Source organism: Salminus brasiliensis, chromosome 2 (genome assembly GCF_030463535.1).
Source record: "Salminus brasiliensis chromosome 2, fSalBra1.hap2, whole genome shotgun sequence".
NCBI classification, from domain to species: Eukaryota; Metazoa; Chordata; class Actinopteri; order Characiformes; family Bryconidae; genus Salminus; species Salminus brasiliensis.
In genome coordinates, this window is record NC_132879.1 from 12001568 (window position 1) to 12022949 (window position 21382).

The 21382-nt window shown below is 40.5% G+C and overlaps 2 protein-coding genes and 2 non-coding genes across 6 annotated transcripts; 1 reads left to right on the forward strand and 3 right to left on the reverse strand.

The window, feature by feature from the left end:
• Positions 1-465: 465 nt before the first annotated feature.
• Positions 466-13101, reverse strand: LOC140544242 (heterogeneous nuclear ribonucleoprotein R-like). Of its 3 annotated transcripts, XR_011978231.1 has the most exons (14): positions 12833-13101; positions 11581-11738; positions 11116-11234; positions 10726-10833; positions 10488-10601; positions 10065-10241; positions 9681-9816; positions 9347-9552; positions 8903-9052; positions 8562-8683; positions 7749-8386; positions 4719-4785; positions 3133-3198; positions 466-2027 (listed from the first exon to the last, which is right to left on the reverse strand). XR_011978231.1 is itself a non-coding variant. In XM_072667698.1 (12 exons), exons 2-11 carry the CDS (start codon positions 11732-11734, stop codon positions 7774-7776), a joined length of 1899 nt encoding a protein of 632 aa, XP_072523799.1. In that variant the 5' UTR covers position 11735; positions 12833-13101; the 3' UTR covers positions 6822-7613; positions 7749-7773. The 3 variants fall into 3 exon arrangements, 2 of the variants coding, with proteins under 2 accessions (XP_072523799.1, XP_072523791.1); XM_072667698.1 differs by lacking the exons at positions 466-2027; positions 3133-3198; positions 4719-4785 and adding an exon at positions 6822-7613 and having other exon boundaries at positions 11581-11735; XM_072667690.1 differs by lacking the exons at positions 466-2027; positions 3133-3198; positions 4719-4785 and adding an exon at positions 6822-7613 and having other exon boundaries at positions 12833-13100.
• A 2210-nt stretch (positions 13102-15311) lies between these two features.
• On the forward strand, positions 15312-15383 carry trnaw-cca (transfer RNA tryptophan (anticodon CCA)). Its single transcript has one exon. It is a non-coding gene; the product is annotated as a tRNA-Trp (tRNA).
• Positions 15384-17857: 2474 nt separating this feature from the next.
• LOC140549813 (ATPase inhibitor, mitochondrial-like) lies at positions 17858-20547 on the reverse strand. The gene is made up of 3 exons (XM_072673554.1): positions 20393-20547; positions 19065-19177; positions 17858-18153 (listed from the first exon to the last, which is right to left on the reverse strand). The coding sequence occupies exons 1-3, from the start codon at positions 20459-20461 to the stop codon at positions 18012-18014; spliced, it is 324 nt and encodes a 107-aa protein (XP_072529655.1). The 5' UTR covers positions 20462-20547; the 3' UTR covers positions 17858-18011.
• On the reverse strand, positions 18335-18494 carry LOC140550417 (U1 spliceosomal RNA). Its single transcript, XR_011979120.1, has one exon. It is a non-coding gene; the product is annotated as a U1 spliceosomal RNA (small nuclear RNA).
• Positions 20548-21382: the final 835 nt, after the last annotated feature.

Genomic DNA, 21382 nt, shown 5'->3' on the forward strand with positions numbered 1-21382 from the left:
TTTAATATTTCATTTCGACATTATGTGAATCTGGAAGTTGCGACTTATGTTGGGTTTAAATTGTACCAGATTTACCAGTTTTACCATTTTAGAGATTTGAGGTTGGTGCTTTAAAAGGTTAAAAGAGGGACAATACAACACACTACACCAAAAAATAATAAATAGTATACTTATTAAGTATTTAATTAGCGATAAATGATTGCAATAATAAAAATATGAATACAATAACTCATATTGCTGCATCAGGTTTATGAATAAAAAATATTAAATTGTTGTAATATTAAATTATTACAAAGGTACTATCATGTAAGTCCACACATCTCAAGGCCGGCATCCCTGGCATTGTTGGTACACTTTCTGTTCTTGGCTGTTATTTGTACTGTACTGTAACACTGCCCCTCAAACTGCTTCAAAGAAAATTGTGCACCATCTTATAAATGCAACATGTATCCAGACTTTTATTAAATATTACTCTCAATACAAAACGAAGACACAAAGGAACAAAATGGGCCATGTTCACATCAACCATCAGAAACAGGGAAAACGTGATGTCCATGTTTTTTTAAGTGTGGCTTGATTGTTGGTGCCAGACGGGCTGATCTTGAGTATCTTGTTTAAAATATTACAGGGATATCTAACAGTGTTGTGGAATTGTGGGCTATGGACACTCTTAAAACCCGTATTGACAATAAAAAAAACATAAGTGGTTATTTGTTACAAGAAAACCCACTCAAACTACACTATAGCTTTTGTGGACACCCATCCTAATTAATACATTTAGCCACTTAAAGCTTGAGAGATTCCAAAACCATTCTTTCTTTCTGTTTTTTCTTTCCCAAGTCTGCAGGTTTACCAGTGGACTGGGAACCAGGATGAAACACTGAACAAGTTCTTGACCCACTGTCCATTCCCAGGGTTCGGCAATTGCTCTGGGCATGGCTCTGGGCATGGCTTCCGAACCCCTTCTCAAAAAGTTCCCCATGTCTACAAGCGGCCTGAAGTTTTAACGCTACAGAGTCTCCAGGTCTACCAGTGGTTGGCTGCGCGCACGCACGCGCACACACACACATATACACACACACAGTCTAGTCCCTGCAGAGATGTAATGCTAACAGAACAGAACTCTGGAGTAGATACACAAAGCAACATGGCCTATCCCAAATGCTAGGCATTGGCTAGAGGGGAACCAAATCCCCCAGAATTGAGCTGTGGGGCAATAAAACTGTTTCCTGGAGTGATGTATGGAGCTCCATCCAATATTTCCAGGATAAGGTTGAGTAGGGATCATCCAACACCATGTCCTCATTAATGCTAGTCACTAAATGCAATCAAATTCTCAAAGCAATGCCCCAGAATCTAATCGAATCACCTTCCCTGGACAGTGGAGACAGTTACTCCAACAAAAGCAGGATAAGTTTTTTTTATATTCCTGACTTCAGAGCAACAATTAGCAGGTGTCCCAAAACTTTTGCCTCTGAAGTGTATAACATTTTTCTTAAGCTTCCTTTTCTTAAAAACCTAAAGCTTTACTACGACTCACAGGAGGAGTCACGGTCAACATGTGTAAAAAAACTCCCTAAAAACCCCTAAAACTCATGAAGGCATGCTTTACTTTAAACAATGTTGATGAGGCAGCTCTTCCTAGGACCAAGAACGCAGTCAGGTTACGACTCATGGAACATCTGGCCTCAGTCATATTGGAGTATTTATTAAAAGAAAATGAATAATGAATCATAAAATGGTGCTACAATTAACATAAATGACTTACTGTACAAATGAGAAGAAAAAACAAAACAAAAACAATTACAGCATTTTGTAATAAATTACATCTGTATTACCAATAAACCTGAACACGGGCTCTAAGCCAGAGCACGGTAAGCTCAGCCCACCCATGTCTCAACAACAAATGGAGTTCTGAAGGGAGCTGGCATATGTCAGCGTGGCCCAAGAGCTGCTAAGATATGCAACAGGGTATTGAACACAAGCACATTCTCAGCATCTCCTCGCTCTGTAATGCTGCTCCAACCCTGCAGAGGAAAAGAACAAGTAAGGAAGTACTTGTTAAAAGTCTCGCTTCACAGACATCCCTATTTCTAAAATTTGGCACATATGGGAGACAGAATTATGTACTTTACTTTATTCCACCTGACCTGTAGTGCACGGCTACACTTCAGTGTACCAAAAACTAGTAGAATTAAATATTAGAATTAAAATAGAATATTTACAAATATTTGAAGATTTAATCAAATTTGAAGTTGCACTGCATTCTGGGACCACACACACACACATATATATATAAATATATAAATATTAAAAAGGTAACTGTGTGTGTGTGTGTATATATATACACACACACACACACACACCTGATACCTCAATGGGTACATTTAGAAGCAGCAACCAGTTTAATCAGTTAATGAGGAAATTTTGCTTTGATTGCTTTGACAAAAAAACTAATAAACAAACACTACCTTTACAAAGCCAAATACAGAGGAACTTAAGCCAGCACACGAAAAGGTGATGGAGACAAAAAAAATAATACTCACTATAAAGTTGAATTATCAATTAGTATAAATTATTATATTATAAATTATATCAAGCAAATATGCTAAAGGTGTGTTACACTTTACATATTGTGCAGTGGGTTTAGGCACAAGGCACGTTATTAAAACGCTTTGCTTGTACACATCAGAACAGATGCAGGTAAACAATTACAGTAAATAGAAACATTCTCATTATGTATCTCAATAAGTAGTTGAGATCATCTGCGCTGGTCCGAAGAACAAAGTTTGGTTCCAGGTTTAACATTAGTGTTTTACTGGCCATATACATTCATACATTATTTTATACATTTAATTTTACAAATTAAGGTGCACAAGGTTTTTTTACACAAGGTGCCTAAAACCTTTTGCACAGTACCAGTACGTTCCATATCTATCTTATTTGGTGAATAAGAAAGTCGTGCCATTTGGAAACTATATGCCCAAATGTTTGTGGACACCCTTTCTAATTAATGCATTCAGCTACTTTATATGGTCCATATAAACACTTATTACTTCAAAGTAATATACACACACACACACACATTACAGCCAACCAATATGAGCATACTTTTACAGATTCCAACTGTACCTTCAGCATCATGGTTATGATGGAGAGGTTAGGAGCATCCACTTCACACGGTGTGTCTGCTGCCCTCTGGAGGCAAAAGAAGTGTTACAAAAAGGTATGCACCTGTGCAGCTGAGTTCCATGAGCCTTTCCAGGCTGCTGTAATTCACTGATTCAAAAATAGGACTGGAAAAATTGGAATGTGAAACCACATCATGTAGACCACTGTATAGATGTGTATTCCATAAATTAAAATCAAGTGTGTGCAGAATCAGGTGCAGCAATAGAGAGGCACTACTGGGAATACCTACCTTGTATGTACACTCAATGGCCATTTTTATCAGAAACATACCGGTGCACCTTGTAGGTAAACAATTACTGCCAATGGCCAATTGTGGTGCGGCACAACCAAACAGCCCCCTTTACCCCATCCATAATGGAAATGGAAAGGCACTATAATAATAGGCACACCCCTGTTAAGATTATTATTTATATATTGGGTGGTGGTCTATTACCAGCACAGCAGAGCGTATCAAGTGTGTTGAGAATAGTCTCCCAATCTAAACATCTAGACCAGAACAGCTCTGTGGTCAGAAACGTTGATGAAGGTCTGGAGTAGAGGTCACCAATGTTATCCAGAAAGAGCCAGCGTGGCTCTAATTCTTGCTTGAAAACCTGCAGCCACTCATATCATTTGAATCAGATGAAGGTACCCAACCTTGCACATTTTAGTAAACTCCATGCTTTAACACACAAACTCCCTGCAATTCCAAAAGGGCTTTGTTAATGAGCTGATTAGTTGACTAATGCGTTGGAAGCAAACAAAGCACTAAAAATGTACAGGGCAGGGGGTCTCCAAGACCAGGATAGAGAAACGCTGGGCTTGAGGATGGCCAACACAAGCTGTGCATTAAACTGAGCTGCAGTCTCCATCTGTACACCAGTAGGATAGAGATACAGGGGAGGGGGGGGGGGGTCCAATAAATTGATCAGTAAGTACAGAATGTTTAAAATCCCCACAATACCACCACCACACCTGATCCATTCACACCAGTGTTTTGCATACCACATCTGTATAACTGCTATGGTAAAAATGGTCCATAACCCAAAATACTATAAGGGTCCCACAGATTTTTTTTTTTTTAACAATGAATGGGAAGGGGATAGACAGTAACCAAAGAATGTATGTTCAGGGTAGGTACTCCCATCTTTGAGTTTCTGGTCACATTCACAATTCATATTTTAATTAGGGTGTGGGCACTGTGTTCCCTTGATTATGTATAGCTTGATAAAAACAAAATAATTGACTTGCTGACCAAATCAATAGCATATATTAGGCTCCAAAATAACTTGCTTGCCAGGTCCAATATTTGCTGCCTTAACCTTTTTTTTTTTTTTTTTTTTAAATGGATTGAAAGTGCAATGATTTCTTTTCCTTTTTTTGACTCACAGAAGCTCAACAGCTGGGCAACAGCTCTCAGCAGGGCAAAGCCTTTTCCTCTTTTCATCTCTTTAGCTCAGGTTATGACTAAAATACCACAGTAAAGGACAAGAAAGATGAGAGAAGGGAGAGAGAGATTGAGAGGAGAGTGTGAAAGACCAGCTCACCCCCTGGAGAAGAACACAGTTCTGGTGTGTTCCTCAAGCTAGAAACGTCTCTCTCTCGCTCCGATACCTGGGTAAGTCAGATACAAAGGGACAAACACTTACCAAACACACGTACAGACACTCTGGAAATGACAGCAGCATCAGCAGCACAGTTCACTTACCACATACCGCAGAGGGGGAAGGGGGGGTCTGATCAATAAGACAGAATGTGCTTAGGAGAAATTGAAGAGGTCCAGAGAGTTCAATTTGAAGCAGGCAAAAATTATTCATTTTTTAAAGGGTTGCTCACTGGCTTTTGTCCAGCAGGTGGGAAGCACTACTTTACAAGAAAAAAAGTAAACATGCCCCTTTGGAAATGCCAGGATTTCTGTATTGATTACTGGTTTTCATACAAACCATTGTGCTGTTCATGTCTTGTATTGAGCACACAAGAGTACACACACCCATACTGCAGGCTAAAAAAAGGAAGTTATCCTATTGTTGAGTAATTGGGGTTTCGATTAAGATGACATTTGGAGGCATGGGTTTCACATGTGTTTTGCGCTGCCAAACACCTAAGTACACAGTCAATCTGAAAGACGTGGCTGACCCCAAGGGAAAAAGCTAACTAAATTTTGTTCATGTGTCCATTATTAGAAAAACACTGAACACGACTGGTGTTCCGGGAAGGACACCATGAAGAAAGCTGCTGCTGTTGCAGCATCTGAACTTTTTTTTGGCTTTAAGACCATCAATGTTCTGCAAAGCTTCTATGAAAATATTCTATGGGCAATATATTATGAGGCAATATAACTACTTGGCACAAACGCACAACACTATGTTTTGAGGCCAAAGCCTCAATGCCAAAGCCAAATCCTCACCCCAACTGTGAAGCATGGTGGAGGGAGCATCATGGTTTGCAGGGCCTGGATGCCTTGCATTAGATAATGCAAGAAGACCGTGACTCAAATCACTCAAGTACAACAGCTAAAGAATGGTCGTAAAATACAGATGTTGTCTTTGGAATGGCCATAGTCAGAGACCTGACCTTAGCCCTATCAAACCACTGTGGTATGATTTCAACATTGGACAAGACTTATTCGCAGCTACAGAAAACTCTGGTGGATATGACTACAGGATCTACAGGTTATTCAACTTAAGAGTTGCTTACTTATTCTAGCCTGCACTGTGAAGGTTTACTGAGTGAGCTCAATAAGTCTCAACAGCAACTGTTTGTTTTATTAGTTAGTTTGATTGTGTCTATAATTGTGATCAGAGCACATATATTGGTAATCAATGCAAGATTCCAGGCAATTTCAAAGGGATCATTTTTCTTGCAACTGTATATTCACAGTAGCGGAATCACTCATCACATTTTGTGTTACCTACAACTGAGAGCTAGATATAGTGACACATTACAACTTGACATGCCTAAAATGTTGTTATATGACCAGCACTTGTAGATACTTCATTTCCCCTCTGATGGACAAAAAAACCCCAGTTGCTGTATGCAGGTCAAATCAAGTCCTCTGACAGAAGTGTGTGAATATTGTCTGAGTCCAAACTTCAATGATAATATACATAGAGAAATTAAAATGCTGGTCAAATTAGAATGCATTCTAGGACTCACGAGAGCTACATGTGGTGAGAAGCATGATGTACAAACAGACCATCTGCATTTCAGTCTGGAGAAATGACTTGTAGGTCCAAAATGTTAGATCACCACACTGGCAGCTGTTAAGTTAAAAATAAATATTGACTTAAGTGTTTGAACTTCATTATTTTAGTGTGTTTGGGACTTCCATTTTACACAAACGTTTTGCTGGGAAAAATAACTTCTCATAACTTCTTTTCATACAAAAAAAAACAAAACAAAACAAAACTAAAAAAACACTGCCTCCAATTTGATATCAGTAAAAACAGCCATTAAAAATTTTGGATTTGACAGAGCTAAAAATGCATGTCATGCTATACGTAGCACTTCTCATACTGCATGCAGTATTTTCTCCAATGTTTAACTTCTTCTCATAATGCAAAATGATCCAATTTAATTGAAGTATGAAGGGAAAGTGATACATAAGCAAAGATACAAAGTCAGATCAGTTTTAGATCACAAACACTGGATTTCAAGTTACTTGACCAATTGATGTTGCTCGGATGAGTTTTTATTGAAACGGAACAAACAAAAAATAAAAGTTATAAATACAAACATCAGAGAACAAACTGTCATGGCTCTTAAGGTGAGCCAAACCAAGTCCTAACGAGCAAATTTCAAAAAGGGAAAAAAAAGTTTGAAGTTGTTATATCAGTTTTTAAAAAACACAATTGAACTACTTCTAGAAATGCTCAACATACACTTTTAATGGTACTTCCAGCTACAAAACTTTTTTCCTTCCAGTGGATTCTTTTCTCCACTTCTGAAAAAAGAAACAAAAATGAAAATGAAGCTAAAGCTGACAGCCATTATTTACAAGCAAATCCCTATGCCACTAGCAGAAATCACAGAGAGAAATAGAGAGAAAGAGAGCAAGCGACGGGGAGGGGGACATAAGAAGGTGTCCAGTATGGGTGGGTGGGTTGAATGTTTGGACATGAGCTTTCTGCAAGACCATTTCATGAATTTAATGTTCTCTCAAACTTTTTTGCTTGTTTTTTTTTATTACTTTTTTAGAAGTCAAAAGTCCTTGTTTCTTTAAAATGTTCGTTGCTGGCTTTAAAACAAAGAACAAATGGAAGGGATAAAAGTGGAGTATGATTTAAGACAAAATGTCCCGGTCAGGCCTGTGTGTAAGCAAACCAATCAGGGGCAGGAGGAGGATCGGATACATTCTTGTCTTCAGCCAAAACGTACTTTCAGCCAATCAGGATTTGTGATGCCAATTCTGGGGCGTGTCCTTTATGTGTCACTGACATATTCTATAGAGGGAGATGGAGAATAGAAGTCAGTTAAACACTGCTGGCCAATCAATGTCTTTTTTTCAAAGGAAGGGGGAGGGTAGGTGCTCTATTGTGATCTTTTTTTTTTGTCATTTTCTTATTGTAGCCAAATACCTTTTTGTGGTGGTGTTTGTGTCTTCTACTTCCACTGCTGGCCATAGGAATCCTGGGAGAACTCCAGAGTGTCGTTGCTGTAACCGTAGTTACCAGCGTAGTCGCCACCTTGCTGCAACGGCTGCTGAGCTATAGGCTGTGACCCCCAGTTCTGCTGGTTGGTCGTCTGACGGCGCTTCGAATCTGGCTGGTTGAACACGTCAGCCTTCCTCTTACCGCCAACATTCCCGCCACGGTTTCCCCGGGCTCCCCTAGTGCCACGCCCCCTCGGAGGCTGGAAGGGTCCACCACGGCCCCCGCCACGCCCTCCTCGCCCCGCTCCCATGGGAGCTCCTCCCCTTGGTGCGTAGCCACCTCTTCCACGGGCTGGAGGAACCCCGCGTGCTCTAGGAGGTGGTGGAGCACCACGGCTACCACGACTGCCACGCCCCCTCATAGAATACATGTCATCATAACCGTAGTAAGGGTCATCATAGCCGCCACGGTAGTCATGGTAATCATAGCCATAGTAGTCATCGTAGTATTCTTCATAACCATAATAATCAGGAGGGTAAGCATAGCCACCCCTGCCTCCCCGGCCCCGACCACGCCCTGGGGGCGGCATGCGGGGAGGAGGGTAATAGTAATAATCGTCATACCTGCATAGATACAAGAACAGAGAGGAGAGGTTTAATATAACAGAGACAATATTAAGATTACCAATAGAGAATGCAGAACAGCCTGCACTTAGCAAGCGCCTGTGGTAACGTCCAGTGTGTCTTCTGGTCGTCTGTTATGAAGCATGTGTGTATATGTGAATGAACAAACTCTCACCCTGCATTTCTGCTGGTCTGCCTGGCAGCTTGTCGCTCTTTCCTCTTCTTGTCTGGTGGCTTGGCCAGAACAATCTCAATTTCCTCTCCCCCCAACTCTTTTCCATTCATCTCCTCCATAGCCTAACAAATGCACACAATTTAAATAAAGCCCTTCAAATAGTTACCTTCAGTAATCTATTTAAATTGTCCTGTAATTAATATAATTTATAATAACTGTAGACAGTTAATGGTACTATCAAATCTACTAGCACATTTAAATATAAAAAGACATGTAAGCCAATACAGCATCTACACAGATAAGAGTTTCAAATGCCCGATTTATTAACATTTTCACTTTACCTTAACTGCAGCATCTCGCTCCTCAAAGTGCACAAAGGCATAGTCTTTTAGCTTCTTAACACGCTCAAGTTTTCCGAACTGGGAGAAAGTCTTCTCCAACAATTCCTCTGTAACAGGAGTGGCTAGTTTACGAACAAACAACACCTTCACCTGCAAGAGAAGTTTTACAAAAGCGTCAACGAAATCCAGATACCAAGTCATGCTTCTATTTACACAACCAGCCTCTGAAGTTATTGTAGTTCCTACTTATTAACAGCCTGCCCCTCAAAGCGAAAATATGTGCATCCAAATATAAATACTAAAGTTCAGATTTTGTGTTTATGAAAGCATAAACTCTTGAAATAACCAAAAATAAATAACTAAACAAATAAAGGAAAAGGGAGAAAAACTCTATAGCAAACTCAATTGGGACAGAGTGTGAAATGTGTAACCTAAAACACACACCTTGGCCATGACTTCGGGATCAGGCTCAGCAACTGGGTCAGCCCATTCCACAGTAACAGGATTCCCCCACACCTTAACCTTGCCGCTCATTAGCCGTCGACGAGCCTGAGCTGCAGACTTATGGTCCTCATACTCCAGGAAGCAGAAACCCCGATTCTTCTTCTTATCATCAGCCTGGGTATACAGAATCACTTCCTGCAGACCCTCTGGAAATGTATGCGCAAATACACAAGTTTAAACCAATACCTTATCATAAGGACTTTAAACGCTTTAAATCAGGCAATAAAACTTTAAACTTATAACTGTATGTGTTTTACACTATCTGGGTTCTGACCTGTCACTTTGCCAAAGTCTTCCAGGATGCTCTCCCTGGTCTTGTTCTTTGGAATTGAGCCGACAAACAGGCGGTTGTTGGCCACAGAGATACAGACACCCAAATACTTGCCTGGTCTGATCTCATAATTATCACACTGAAAGAAGAACAGAAAAATGATTTACCAACAGTCTACAGCAAAAAACCCAAGCAAAGTCAGGCAAATAATAGGTTTGGATACTTATCTACATTACGTTAAATAATACCAAAACCGTATAAAAAGATATGAGCAGATTGTAGTGTGCCTTTAACCTGCCAATGAGATATGGGTAGGTACAGTAGGTACCTACTGTAGGTGCAATAGAGCATTAACTCTGTGAGTAAAGCAGTGCACTGCGCACTCACCAGTTTCACAGCTTCCTGTGCAGCTTCTTTGCTGCAGAAGGTGATGAACGCGTAGCCGCGGTTCTGCCCAGACAACGGGTCCATCATTAACCTCAGGTCCCATATTGGCCCAGCCTTCTCAAAAAGTGGAACCAACTCGTCTTCGTATAAGTCCCGAGGAATCTTTCCTACAAACACCTACAAAGTACATTCAGTGTGGAAAGAGCAATGTTTAGTCAACAGACTTGACTAAAGGTATGAATCTCTAAGTGCCCTTTTGCAACATTTGATAGAATAAAAGCAATGACAAATCTGCAATGCCATGTTACACATTTCACTGACCAAGAGTGGGAGCTTTACATATACATGTCCTTACTCCCCCCCCCCCTCTAGCAAAGTTAAGGGGCCAGTAGTAAAATTACCATTGAATTAAAACTGGGTTACCTCTGTGCCAATGCCTGGCTGAGTACCAGAGAACACCTCCTCTGGGGGTGGCCCACCATATTTCCTCTGGCCTGTGGTGACATCAAGGGTATACCCTGTCCTCTCCAGCAGTGCCTGAGAGAGCATGAACACAATGATGAGCGCAAAACAAGACACATGGCAGGTTATGGACCAAAGCTGGGCTAGAGTGCTCTGATTAGTTCAAATGAAGTCAACAATGATTTCCAAAGTGTTTCACCTTTATCTTTGACTCGTCTGGACCTTTCGTGGATTCCTGTATTTTGCTGCCTTGCTTTTCTCTCTGTCTGTACGTCTTCATGACACCACACAGGAACGCACTTTTATTCTGCAAAACAGGCAAAAATAATATATTTTAGGCTGTAAAAAGAACTGTACTGTAAACGATCTCAAAATAGGGATTATCTGCTTTACAATGAATAAAAGACATTATATATATTAAATATTTATTTAAATATTTTTATATAAAATTTTTATTTTATATTTATAGTCAATTATATTAACCTGATGTGTTTCTTCTCCGAGTGAACGAGTTGACCATAACAGAATACTTGCAAAAGCAATTTCATCAAAAATAAGGGCCAATAGTCACAACTGTAGGACATCTCACCTGCACATGGGACAAGTCACTCTCTTTAAACTGCTGCAGCACAGACAGCGCACCTTCTTCATTAAACTCCCGGAGGGCATCGATTGCCCTTTCATCTAGGTCAGCATAGGCCACCAAACCTGCAGAAGACAAGCACATACTCAATAAACTTGCACCTAGTAGATTTAAAAAGATTACAACTACAAGCAAATTTACACTCAGTAGGTTAACCTGCCTATTAATTTGTTGAGCAAAGATAAGGTACAAAATAATTACTGAAGCTTTGTCCTTAAAGGGTTGAAAGTTGTATCTCAAAACATTAAAAAAAACTGCACTCTTAAAATGCTCCCTGACATGCACATAACCTCTGGAAGGCATCAAAACAGACCACAAGTATTTCAAAAACAAGTAGGAAAAAAAACATCCAACAATTAACACAATCCCTCTATTTTGCAGTCGACACAGTACTGGAGACTCTCTTCTTACCAGTCTGAAAGATGTTGTCCAGACTCTCTGCTACTTTCTGGGGCAGCCCAGCATCAATGAGCGTCTGGTAGTTCTCAGAGTGTGCAGCAGAGACATCCATGGGTTCTTCTTCCTCCTTTGCTGGAGCAGAGCTGCCATTCACTTCAGCAGCCATTCTTCTGAGAAAGACAAAACGGCATCAGCTAAAGTAAACCTTCAAAAATGTTGTTTTACCCTCACACTTCAACTCTGTAGTGCCCAAGCCTGCTCTGAAGGAACCCACAGATTCTGACGGATCATCTGCCCTAGACATTTAGGGTTTACCATACTCCCAACAACAACAACCACCACCACCACCACCACCACCAAGTTATGACCTTTAGTGCTGCCTTCCCACACAGTGCATCATTAACAGAAAGCATGCAATATCCCAAGTCTGCACATTTAAGTGCTTGCCTGCTCTGCAGACCGGGAGGGACTTGTTTAACACCTGACTGGCAGAGGAGGTGTGTTGGGAGCAGGGTAAACACTAGAATATGAGGAGCAGGGGGGGTGTGTACAGTAAAATTGATAAATAAACGTTGGTGTCTTAAAGAAAATCATAGACTTTAGGTCGTTTTGCAGGTTTTGAGCAGTCTGAGCAAAATTATCTGCAAACTGGCTGTGTAATCAACCAAGTTACGACCTGCTTTTGTTCATTGTTGAAATGCACACCGCGGTCTGAAGGAGCTAGTAGCTGTGAATGGAAGTCGGCTATTATTAAGGCCCTTCGTCCCCATTACCACCCAAACGGGGCTGAAATGCAAAGACAGTGTTGCCAGCAATGGATTTCAGCACTTGTAGGAGAGCTAGCTGCCCAAAATCAGAGACGGTGGGCTTGAGACAGCGGCACCGTTAGCCAGCCGTGCTAGCTATAGCTAGCTAAACACACAACAGCGTTCCGCCCCCCTCGCGTGCTGAGGATACACTAGCCAGCTAGCTAAACATAATCTGCTCAAAACGACCCAAACAAAGACAGTTAGCCGCACTGCGACCGCACAGGGACACAGACAAGCGCGTTAGGAACGCGAATTCACCGCAAGCGCATGAGCTTTGAGTCTATTTAAAAAGCCGCGGCCGGTCTACCCGCGGCTAGGCTAACGCAGGCTAAGCTAAGCTAGCAGAAAAGTGGCGAAGTGCGGTTAGCCGTTAGGCTTTAGCCGAGGCCTGCGGAATTCAAACCGAGCCACCCGCCAAAAGAAAAAACGGCAGGATCGCTTCAACTGAGCCTCACCAGAAGGTTCGGTTCTGGTGTGGGTTCTCCTGCGAGGGCGACTCCTCCAACCCGCGGCTGTGTTCCTGCTCTCGGCGCCGAACGCGACGGCCAGAAGAATGGACCTCGAGTGTTGGTGAGGGTTCTGTCCACGAGACAGACAGACGTGCGCGCGCTCACACGCTCTCTCTCGCTCGCTCGCGCGCACACACACACACACATACACACACACACAGAGAGAGAGAGAGATAGAACGCGGCGCTCGAACGACGCCACTTCCTCGCGCGCCGGCAGAGCTGATTGCGTCAGAGGAGGGAACGTCAGAGGAGTAGAAAGAGGGTTCTGTTGTGTTGGGGGGGGGGCAGGCGGGGGGGGAACAGGCGGGGGCTGGGCGGTACCGCGGGTTTTACTGACGATACCGAGTACAATAAACGAGACGAGCCCGATACCAGCACTGATACTTTTAATAAAGCGCGTCCAGTGTGATTTACCCTTCTATTTCTGAAGGAAATTCACTCTGTTTACTATGATACTGCCGCCATGCACACTGCCACTATACCCCTCTACTGCAATTTTATTGAAATTACTGTAAATACGTGTCATTTATGTATTAACTTATGTGTAAGTTTCTGATGTTGTTGTGATGTTTATTATTTTTACATGATTATATACACACTTCATTATGTTGTCGCTGTACAACGAAAAACATGTATCTTCAAAATGCTGAGTTTACAGGAGAAGCCAAAATGCTATTAATGGATATTAATGTAAAATAAGAGCATTTGGAGCATTTCTATTGGTTTATTAATTCAGAATTATTTACACAGTGTATAGAGCAGCGACAGGGATCAAACTATGAAGGAATATATATATATATATATATATATATATATATATATATATATATATATATATATATATATATATATATATAAGATAAGATAGATAAGATAATCCTTTATTAGTCCCACAGTGGGGAAGACATTCAGATAAAATAAATAAATGTAGATAAATAATTTACACTATATACACAATATAAATAAGAATTAAAATAAAGCAATAGCAATTTTTATTACAGATTATTGCAAATGACTCTTAAATTGATTATATATATATATGTATATATTAAACTGATATATATATATATATATATATATATATATAGGAATATGTATATATAGTGTGTGTGTGTGTGTGTGTGTGTATAGTATAGTATATTAGTATATACTATGTGTCCATACAAAACATTAATGCCATATTTAATCTAATAGGATATTTTGTTGACGTTAAATACCAACATTTATTTGTGTGGTATATCGAACAAAACCCAACATCAGCTAAACTTCATCATTGTTACATTCTCACAGTGTCAGAATGCTGTTTATACATTGTTGGTTTTAAGATTATGGTGTTGAGTAATTTTAACTTATATTTATATATTTATATTTATATTAATATATTATACAAATATATTAACTTAATAACATCTATATTCTCAAACATCATGTTTAGTATTTTAGCTTTAAATGATATGTCCAGGTAATATTCTATTGTATGTGTTTTAAATCTGTTGTTTATGTTCAGTTGTACAGCACCGTGTCTCGCTCCTGCAGCCTCCTGAATGTGCTCTAGAGAGAAACGTTCCTTCCAACTAAAATTCAATAACTGTACAAAGTTTGGTTTAGACATCAACTAAAATGTAACATTTCTCTGCCTGTCTTTCTGTTCACTGCCTCTCTCTCTTTATGAGCTCCACAGTGAGCACCAGTAAATCAAGGGCTTTGGTACATACTGTATGTGCAAGACTTTGCAGAAACCTCCACATTCACTGACTGAATAACTCCAAACTGTGTGTGAGAACAAAGAGAAGGGGGAGAAGGCGTAGGGAAATCTAGCTCCATGCCTACAATCATTTCTTCCAATTTTCTTACCAACAACTTACATCAAAATGACAAATAATCATTTTAGACCCCCCTCCCCCCCCTCCTCCTCCTCCTCCTCCCTCCCTCCCTCCCTCAGGGAACACCTCTGGTCTGGTGTGAGTGATTATGGTGGGCCATGTTCACACCTCTACCTCTACTGAGGTCTAATGTTATGTTAATAGAAGGTGTGAGATGACGCCCAGATACCGTTAGACCATCAGTCAACAACAAAGCCCCGTATGACCCATTCAGACGAGTGGACGGGTTCTGACTGACACCATGCTGGGTGTAGTGGCAGACAGATAACGGCTGAATTTGGGGTTTTCGTGGGCTTTGTGTTTTGCTGGTCGTCACATAGAAGATGATTGAGTGCTTGTTGATTAAACGTTGAAACGTCTCTGGTAGAAACACATTTACGAAGCTTCGGTTAACGAGCTTACTAGAAAATGTCTTAGACTTCCCGTCAAGAGTAAGAGTAAGTAACCCCCAGTTTCAGACCCCCGTCACCAGGGTCGGGTCGATAATGATGACCGCTAGAAAAGTAAGCTCTTAGGCCGGCAGACTGTCCCGCGCTCTCAGACCTCGTGGCGCAACGGTAGCGCGTCTGACTCCAGATCAGAAGGTTGCGTGTTCAAATCACGTCGGGGTCAAATCTTTCTTTCTACCCGTTCTGATCAGCTTTATATCAATTATTAATAAAACACCCCGGCCTGGGTAGAGCACGCGCCGCAGCGGAGTACGGGCTGGCTCTTAATGCCAGAGCACACAGAGCTCTTCTAACGGGAAGTCCCTGCCCAGCTCTTACTGTTCTAGAACAGTTTTATATTTCATAGTTCTAGAACGTTCTAGAACAGTTTTATTTTTCATAGTTCTAGAACGTTCTAAAACAGTTTTATTTTTCATAGTTCTAGAACGTTCTAGAACAGTTTTATTTTTCATAGTTCTAGAACGTTCTAGAACAGTTTTATTTTTCATAGTTCTAGAACGTTCTAGAACAGTTTTATTTTTCATATTTCTAGAACGTGTTCTGTCTGTTCACGCTGTTCTGGAATGCGTTTAATCAACGCTAGTGTTCTAGAATGTCCTCTAATCGTCTAAATGTTCTAGAGTGTTCTCCGCCCCTTTGAATGTTCCAGAATGCCCTTTCATATGTTCTGGAATGCTCTGGAATAAATTCCACCCACTCAAAGGTTCCCTGTCCATTTAAAAGTTCTAAAATGTTCTCCCCCAATGTCAATGTTCTAAAATGTCCTCGACCCATTCAAATATTCTAGAATGTTCTCTATCCATTTAAACGTTCTAGAATCTTCTCTATCCATTTAAAAGTTCTAGAATCTTCCCTATCCATTTAAAAGTTCTAGAATGTTCTCATTCCATTCAATGTTCTAGACTGCCTATATAAATAAAACTGAATTGGATTGAATACAATGTCCTCTATTCATTTAAATGTTCTAGAATGTTCTTCCATTGCAATTATCTAGAGTGCTTTCTATTCATTACTCAAAATGCTCTAAAATGTCCTAAATCCATTCTAATGTTCTAGAGTGTTCTCTACTAATGTAAAATGTTCTAGAATGATCTTTAACCTGGCTGTTCTCTATTCTTTAAATGGGACATTGTGTGCTATAGTTACTAATGAAAGGATCAAATTAATGTTGTTTGAGGTGTTTTATGAAACTCAGACTACAACAAGAATATAAACACTAAAAGAAAGATATTTTACTCACATTTAATGAAATGCTAAATAAAAGAGACATGCCTTCAAATGCTGCTGAAGTGTAAATCAAGCTTCCATGTCGGAATAAAGGTGGAATTTCCACATACCAGTCCAGTCTGAAATGAGCCTACTGAACCCTCTGTAAGTGTGCTTTGCAGCCTGTCATCAAATAAAAAGTAAAAACTAAAAGTCATTAAACTAGCCTGCCCTGTAACAGCATTTGGCATTCATGTGTAGAACCGAGGGAAACAGTAAAACAGTGGCAAAAAAGGTGACTTTTTTTTTTTTTTACTACCACCGATGTCCAGAAACACTGTTTTTGGTTCTGTAGTACCAAACATGGAATAAAAGTGTGTTATTAGTCTTCCCTTAAATTTTTACTGATGTGTAAGCTGATACCACACTGACAGTAATGCAGGTGTAAGCTAATGAATTCCTCACTTGCCTGTAATCAGTGTTAATTATTGAGTGACTGTGTTTAATTCAGTAAGTCTCAGCACTGATGGAAGCTTTCTTGATGTAATCAGAGTAATGACGGTTTACAGTGTAGTACAACAAAACCGTAGAACCAGACCACTCCAGTTACATCATGTCAGGTCATGCTGAGAAGTCTACTATAGCACACCATCACATCCTTGTGTTTGAATGTTTCTTTTCATCAAAGTACTCCTACTACAATACCCAGCATGCATTACTGAGATGTCCAGCAAATCTTGACTACTGGCCTAGCGTCAGAGTTATGGGCTAATACAACTAATACAAGACAGTAGAAGCCAGCACTGGTGTAGTTCTTACCTGGGTCATCCAACAAGAGCTCCAATGTAACTGAAGAATACCTGTGGAGTACAGCTGACAGGGATAAAAACCCAAATATCTCACCCTCAAAAGTACACCAAGCACCTCACAAGAAGGGGATTTTCCCAGTCAAGGCATGCAAGCGAGCATGTTTACAAAAGATCCAGCAGTGGTTAGCCACAGTTTTACCTTTGCCAGAGTGTGCCTTTAAAACAGGAAAATGACTGCATTGTGTTATTTTTTGTGTAATGGGCAGTACTGGTCCCACTACAAAAATAATTAGCATAATCCAATGCAGTTTTATACACATTGATATTAATTTGGTTGACCATTTTAATAATAATAATAAATCAAAAATAATAAGAATGGGAACTCAAATGACTAGCTGGAGACAAATCTCCAGTCTACAATTTCCACTATTCTTATTGGGCACATTCAGTTAGCTACACTGGTTGTTGTTCACAGGCTCTCTGTAACGGATCTACATGATAAATGCATTTGCCGTATTAATACTGACGATACCCATGATGTACTCAATAACATAACACATCGTCATATTGCCCACCCCTAACAGAGGCACTGTGTAAAGTCAAGAGACAGGCAGTCCTTACCCACTTTTGGAAAACTCCTATGATCTTTATTAATGATTCTACAGACTCCATTTACCACAAGAGATTACAGAGTGGGAAGCTGCTTGTGGGAACAGGCATTGAGTGAATTTTGGCAGAACCGGAGTGAGACACGTGAGCCCTGTGATGGACGCAGCTCAGTCGTCATGGTTGAGTTTTCTGATTTTGCCCTTGTGACGGTCGATCTCGCGCTGAAGACGCTCAATCTCTTTTTTGTGGTGCTCAATCTCATCCTTGTGGTGCTGCCTCAGAGCGGCCATCTGCTCCTTCTCCTTCTGCCTGTAGAACCACAATCACAACCTCTTATTTCACAAACTACAAGACAGACAATGACTTTTTATTTTTTTTTCATAGTGCAGGTGTTAATGTTTTATGCACCTGTAAAAATAAGTACTGCCCTTTATGGGCAGTTAGGGTTTATTTACTTAGTAGAACACTGTTATTAGAAGTAGTACAAAAACTAGGGGCTGTACATATCCAAAGCTCTAAAAAGGTAAAGGTGGTCGAGATTCCCGCATTTGGGAATTCGCAGGGGTCTGCACAACCGGAGTGCAATGGCTGAACCTCATCCTGGGTGAACCACCTTCTTGATCATGATATCTCCCCTTCTAGTTAAGTATCATTTACAGTTCTCATCCAACACCTGGTTTGGTAAATCAGTGCTTAATGATGGTAAATCAACACATGGAACACATCCACATGCTAGCTGAGGGCATCCAGGAGAAATCTGGAACCAAGCTGTGAATAGGGGAAAAATGCAAGAGGAGAGAGAAGGCTGATAGTAGTAATAATAATAAAACTACTTTATAAAAAAAAAGTAAGAGTTATTTGAATTTAAGTTACAAAAGCTGTTCACCTATTTTAAAAGAATTTTAATTTAAAATTTTAACTAAAATTCAATTTAAAGCCTATCCTGGAATAGGAGAGTGTCAGTGCTGTGCTTGAATATGAAGCACAAGGTTAGAGGCGGGACTAAAATGGACAGGAACTCAGAGAGGAACAGAATTTATTTCAAGCATTGCATTAAAAGCAGTGAAAGGAAACCGTGGGGGGGGGGGGGGGGGGGGGGGGGGGGGGACACCCAAGATGCCGAAGTAACTGAATAGCTTTCAGGCTGCTGATCGTCTTCAGAGCTCAGGTGTCACTTTAAGACAAAAGCATCATGTTAAGACCAGAGGAAGATCACTCACTTGAAGTACCGCTCCTCCTCAGCTGCCTGCTTCTTCCCAAAAGCTCCTCCAGCTTCCCTTATGGACCCTCCTGCTCCTCCACCTTTACCGGCACCTTTCCCCAACTCTCCAAGCTAGAAAGAGAGAGAGAGCGAGAGAGAAAATGGGAGCGCAAGAGAAAGACAGCAAGAGAGAGAGAGTGAACAAGAGGGGGAGCAACAGAGAGAGAGAGAGAGAGAGAGAACAAGAAACAGATGGAGAGAAAGGAAGTTAGCAATAATAATAATAATAATAAAAACACTAATAGAAATGTGCAACATTTTATTTATGTATATTTTCCATCAATATTCCCATTTTTTCATCCCATGCTTTGGAAAACAACTGTAATAAGTCATGCCAATAAACAAGCTTAATTAAAAAACAAATTAGATAAAACAATATAAACGTGGCTCAGCTGACTAATGCGCTTCCACTACTGGCCCAGGAGTTGCAAAATCAAATACCTAGCGACGCTGCTTTACCATCAGCAGCTGGAGTTAGCAAAAGCACAGCTGGCTGTTTTGGGCGATGTGGGGTGGCACATGCACCTGTTAGCTGGCTTTGCCACATTGGCAGCAGTTCAAAAAGAGGTGGTGGCTGGTACGTCACATGTCCCAGAGGAGACAGTCCTTAACCTCATAGTGTCTGGAACATTGCTAGTGCTAGGGGGAGCTATGATGGGATGGTTTCATTGGCAGTATCAAATTAAGGGGAATTAATCTACAGATTATGAAAATATAATAAGTGTGTGTGTGTGTGTGTATTACACACACACACACACACACACACACACACACACACACACACATACATACATACACACACATACATACACACACAAAATGGTTTATGCTGCATGCATTTACCAAATGTGTCCCACAAGCTTATTGGGTCACACAAGTAAACCAGACTAACCTAAACCGAGCTAGGCTGAGAGAGTGAGAGAGGCAGTATGACCTTGTTTGATATTAGAAATATTTTAGCAGCTATTAAACACGGGCTCAGATATGAAACACAGCTAAAATCAACCCTTCTCCACTGACAAGATGGATCAGATGGAGAACAATCCAACACCTATCTAGTACCTACACACACAGAGAGAGAGAAGCCTGTCTGAGAGCAGAACCTGAGTGAAAGGAGCAAACAGAGCACATGTGAGTAAACTCGTCGTCGTCCTGTGGCCAGGCCCTGTTTGAACAGATCTGAGATCAGCAGCAGGGTTGATTGCGTCAGAAGTGCGAAACAGCAGGGTGTTTCTGCAGGGCAGAGAGAGCAACGACACTGAAGCAGCCGTCATATGAACGCAGTACCTGGTCAGAGCTCAGCCGGACCTGGGTCATGAAGTACCCCCTCACACTACTCCTGAGCAACCGAGCCATGACTGATCCTCAACTCCAGAGCCCTGTTTGATCCTCTGCTGGGTGTCCTTGTGTATGATCTGAGCACGGAAACGCTGAAGAAGCACCATCCGCGACTCGGTTTCTTTACTGCCCCCTAGAGGCCTGGGGGTCGTCTGCACAAAAGTGTCTTAAGAAGGAAATTCTTCTGAGATGTGATTTTTAACTTCATACTTACTACTTTTACTCAAGAAATATCCTAAGAACAATTGCTATTCCTAAAACACATGTTTTAATTATTTCAATTATATCATTTTCTTATACTTGCAATCGTCTCACACTTGCCTTAGACTGTAAGGGTTCAGGCCTAAGTGAAGAAAAGTGTTCCTAAGGAAATATTAAAGAAAGATCTTCATATAAACACTAAGACGTTCATAAGAATGGTCTTCATATGGCAATATCTTCTAAATAATTTTCTTTGTTGACCAAAATCACAGGCTTGCTTTTATACTAATAGCCAATTGTTCTCATAAACTGAACTAATCCCAGATAATAAAAACCACTGGTGTCAGCATCTAGTTAAAAAACTGCTAGTGGGTTTTAAGAAGAGAGGTTGCTGAAAAAGGCCTGTTGTTCTTATGCAATTCTCTAAAAACACTCAATTCTTCTCTTGAGAAAGTCTTAGAAGTCTTAAAGACACTTTTCATTGGTTCTCATGTCGCCTTTTGTACCATAGTCTTTTAAACGCTGTTTTTAAAGCTTATCATAAATGACGAAAGACACATTTTTATCTCCACTTTCAGCTATTTTACTATTTAACTATTTTTCAGCTATTCAAACCGCTCAAACCTATTAAAACCATCATCATTTTTAAAGGCTGACCATCTGAACTGTGACAGACTAAGACTAGTGTGGGGCTATCATAAAGTGCCTTAGGAACATATTAAAGAACGCATATATTTT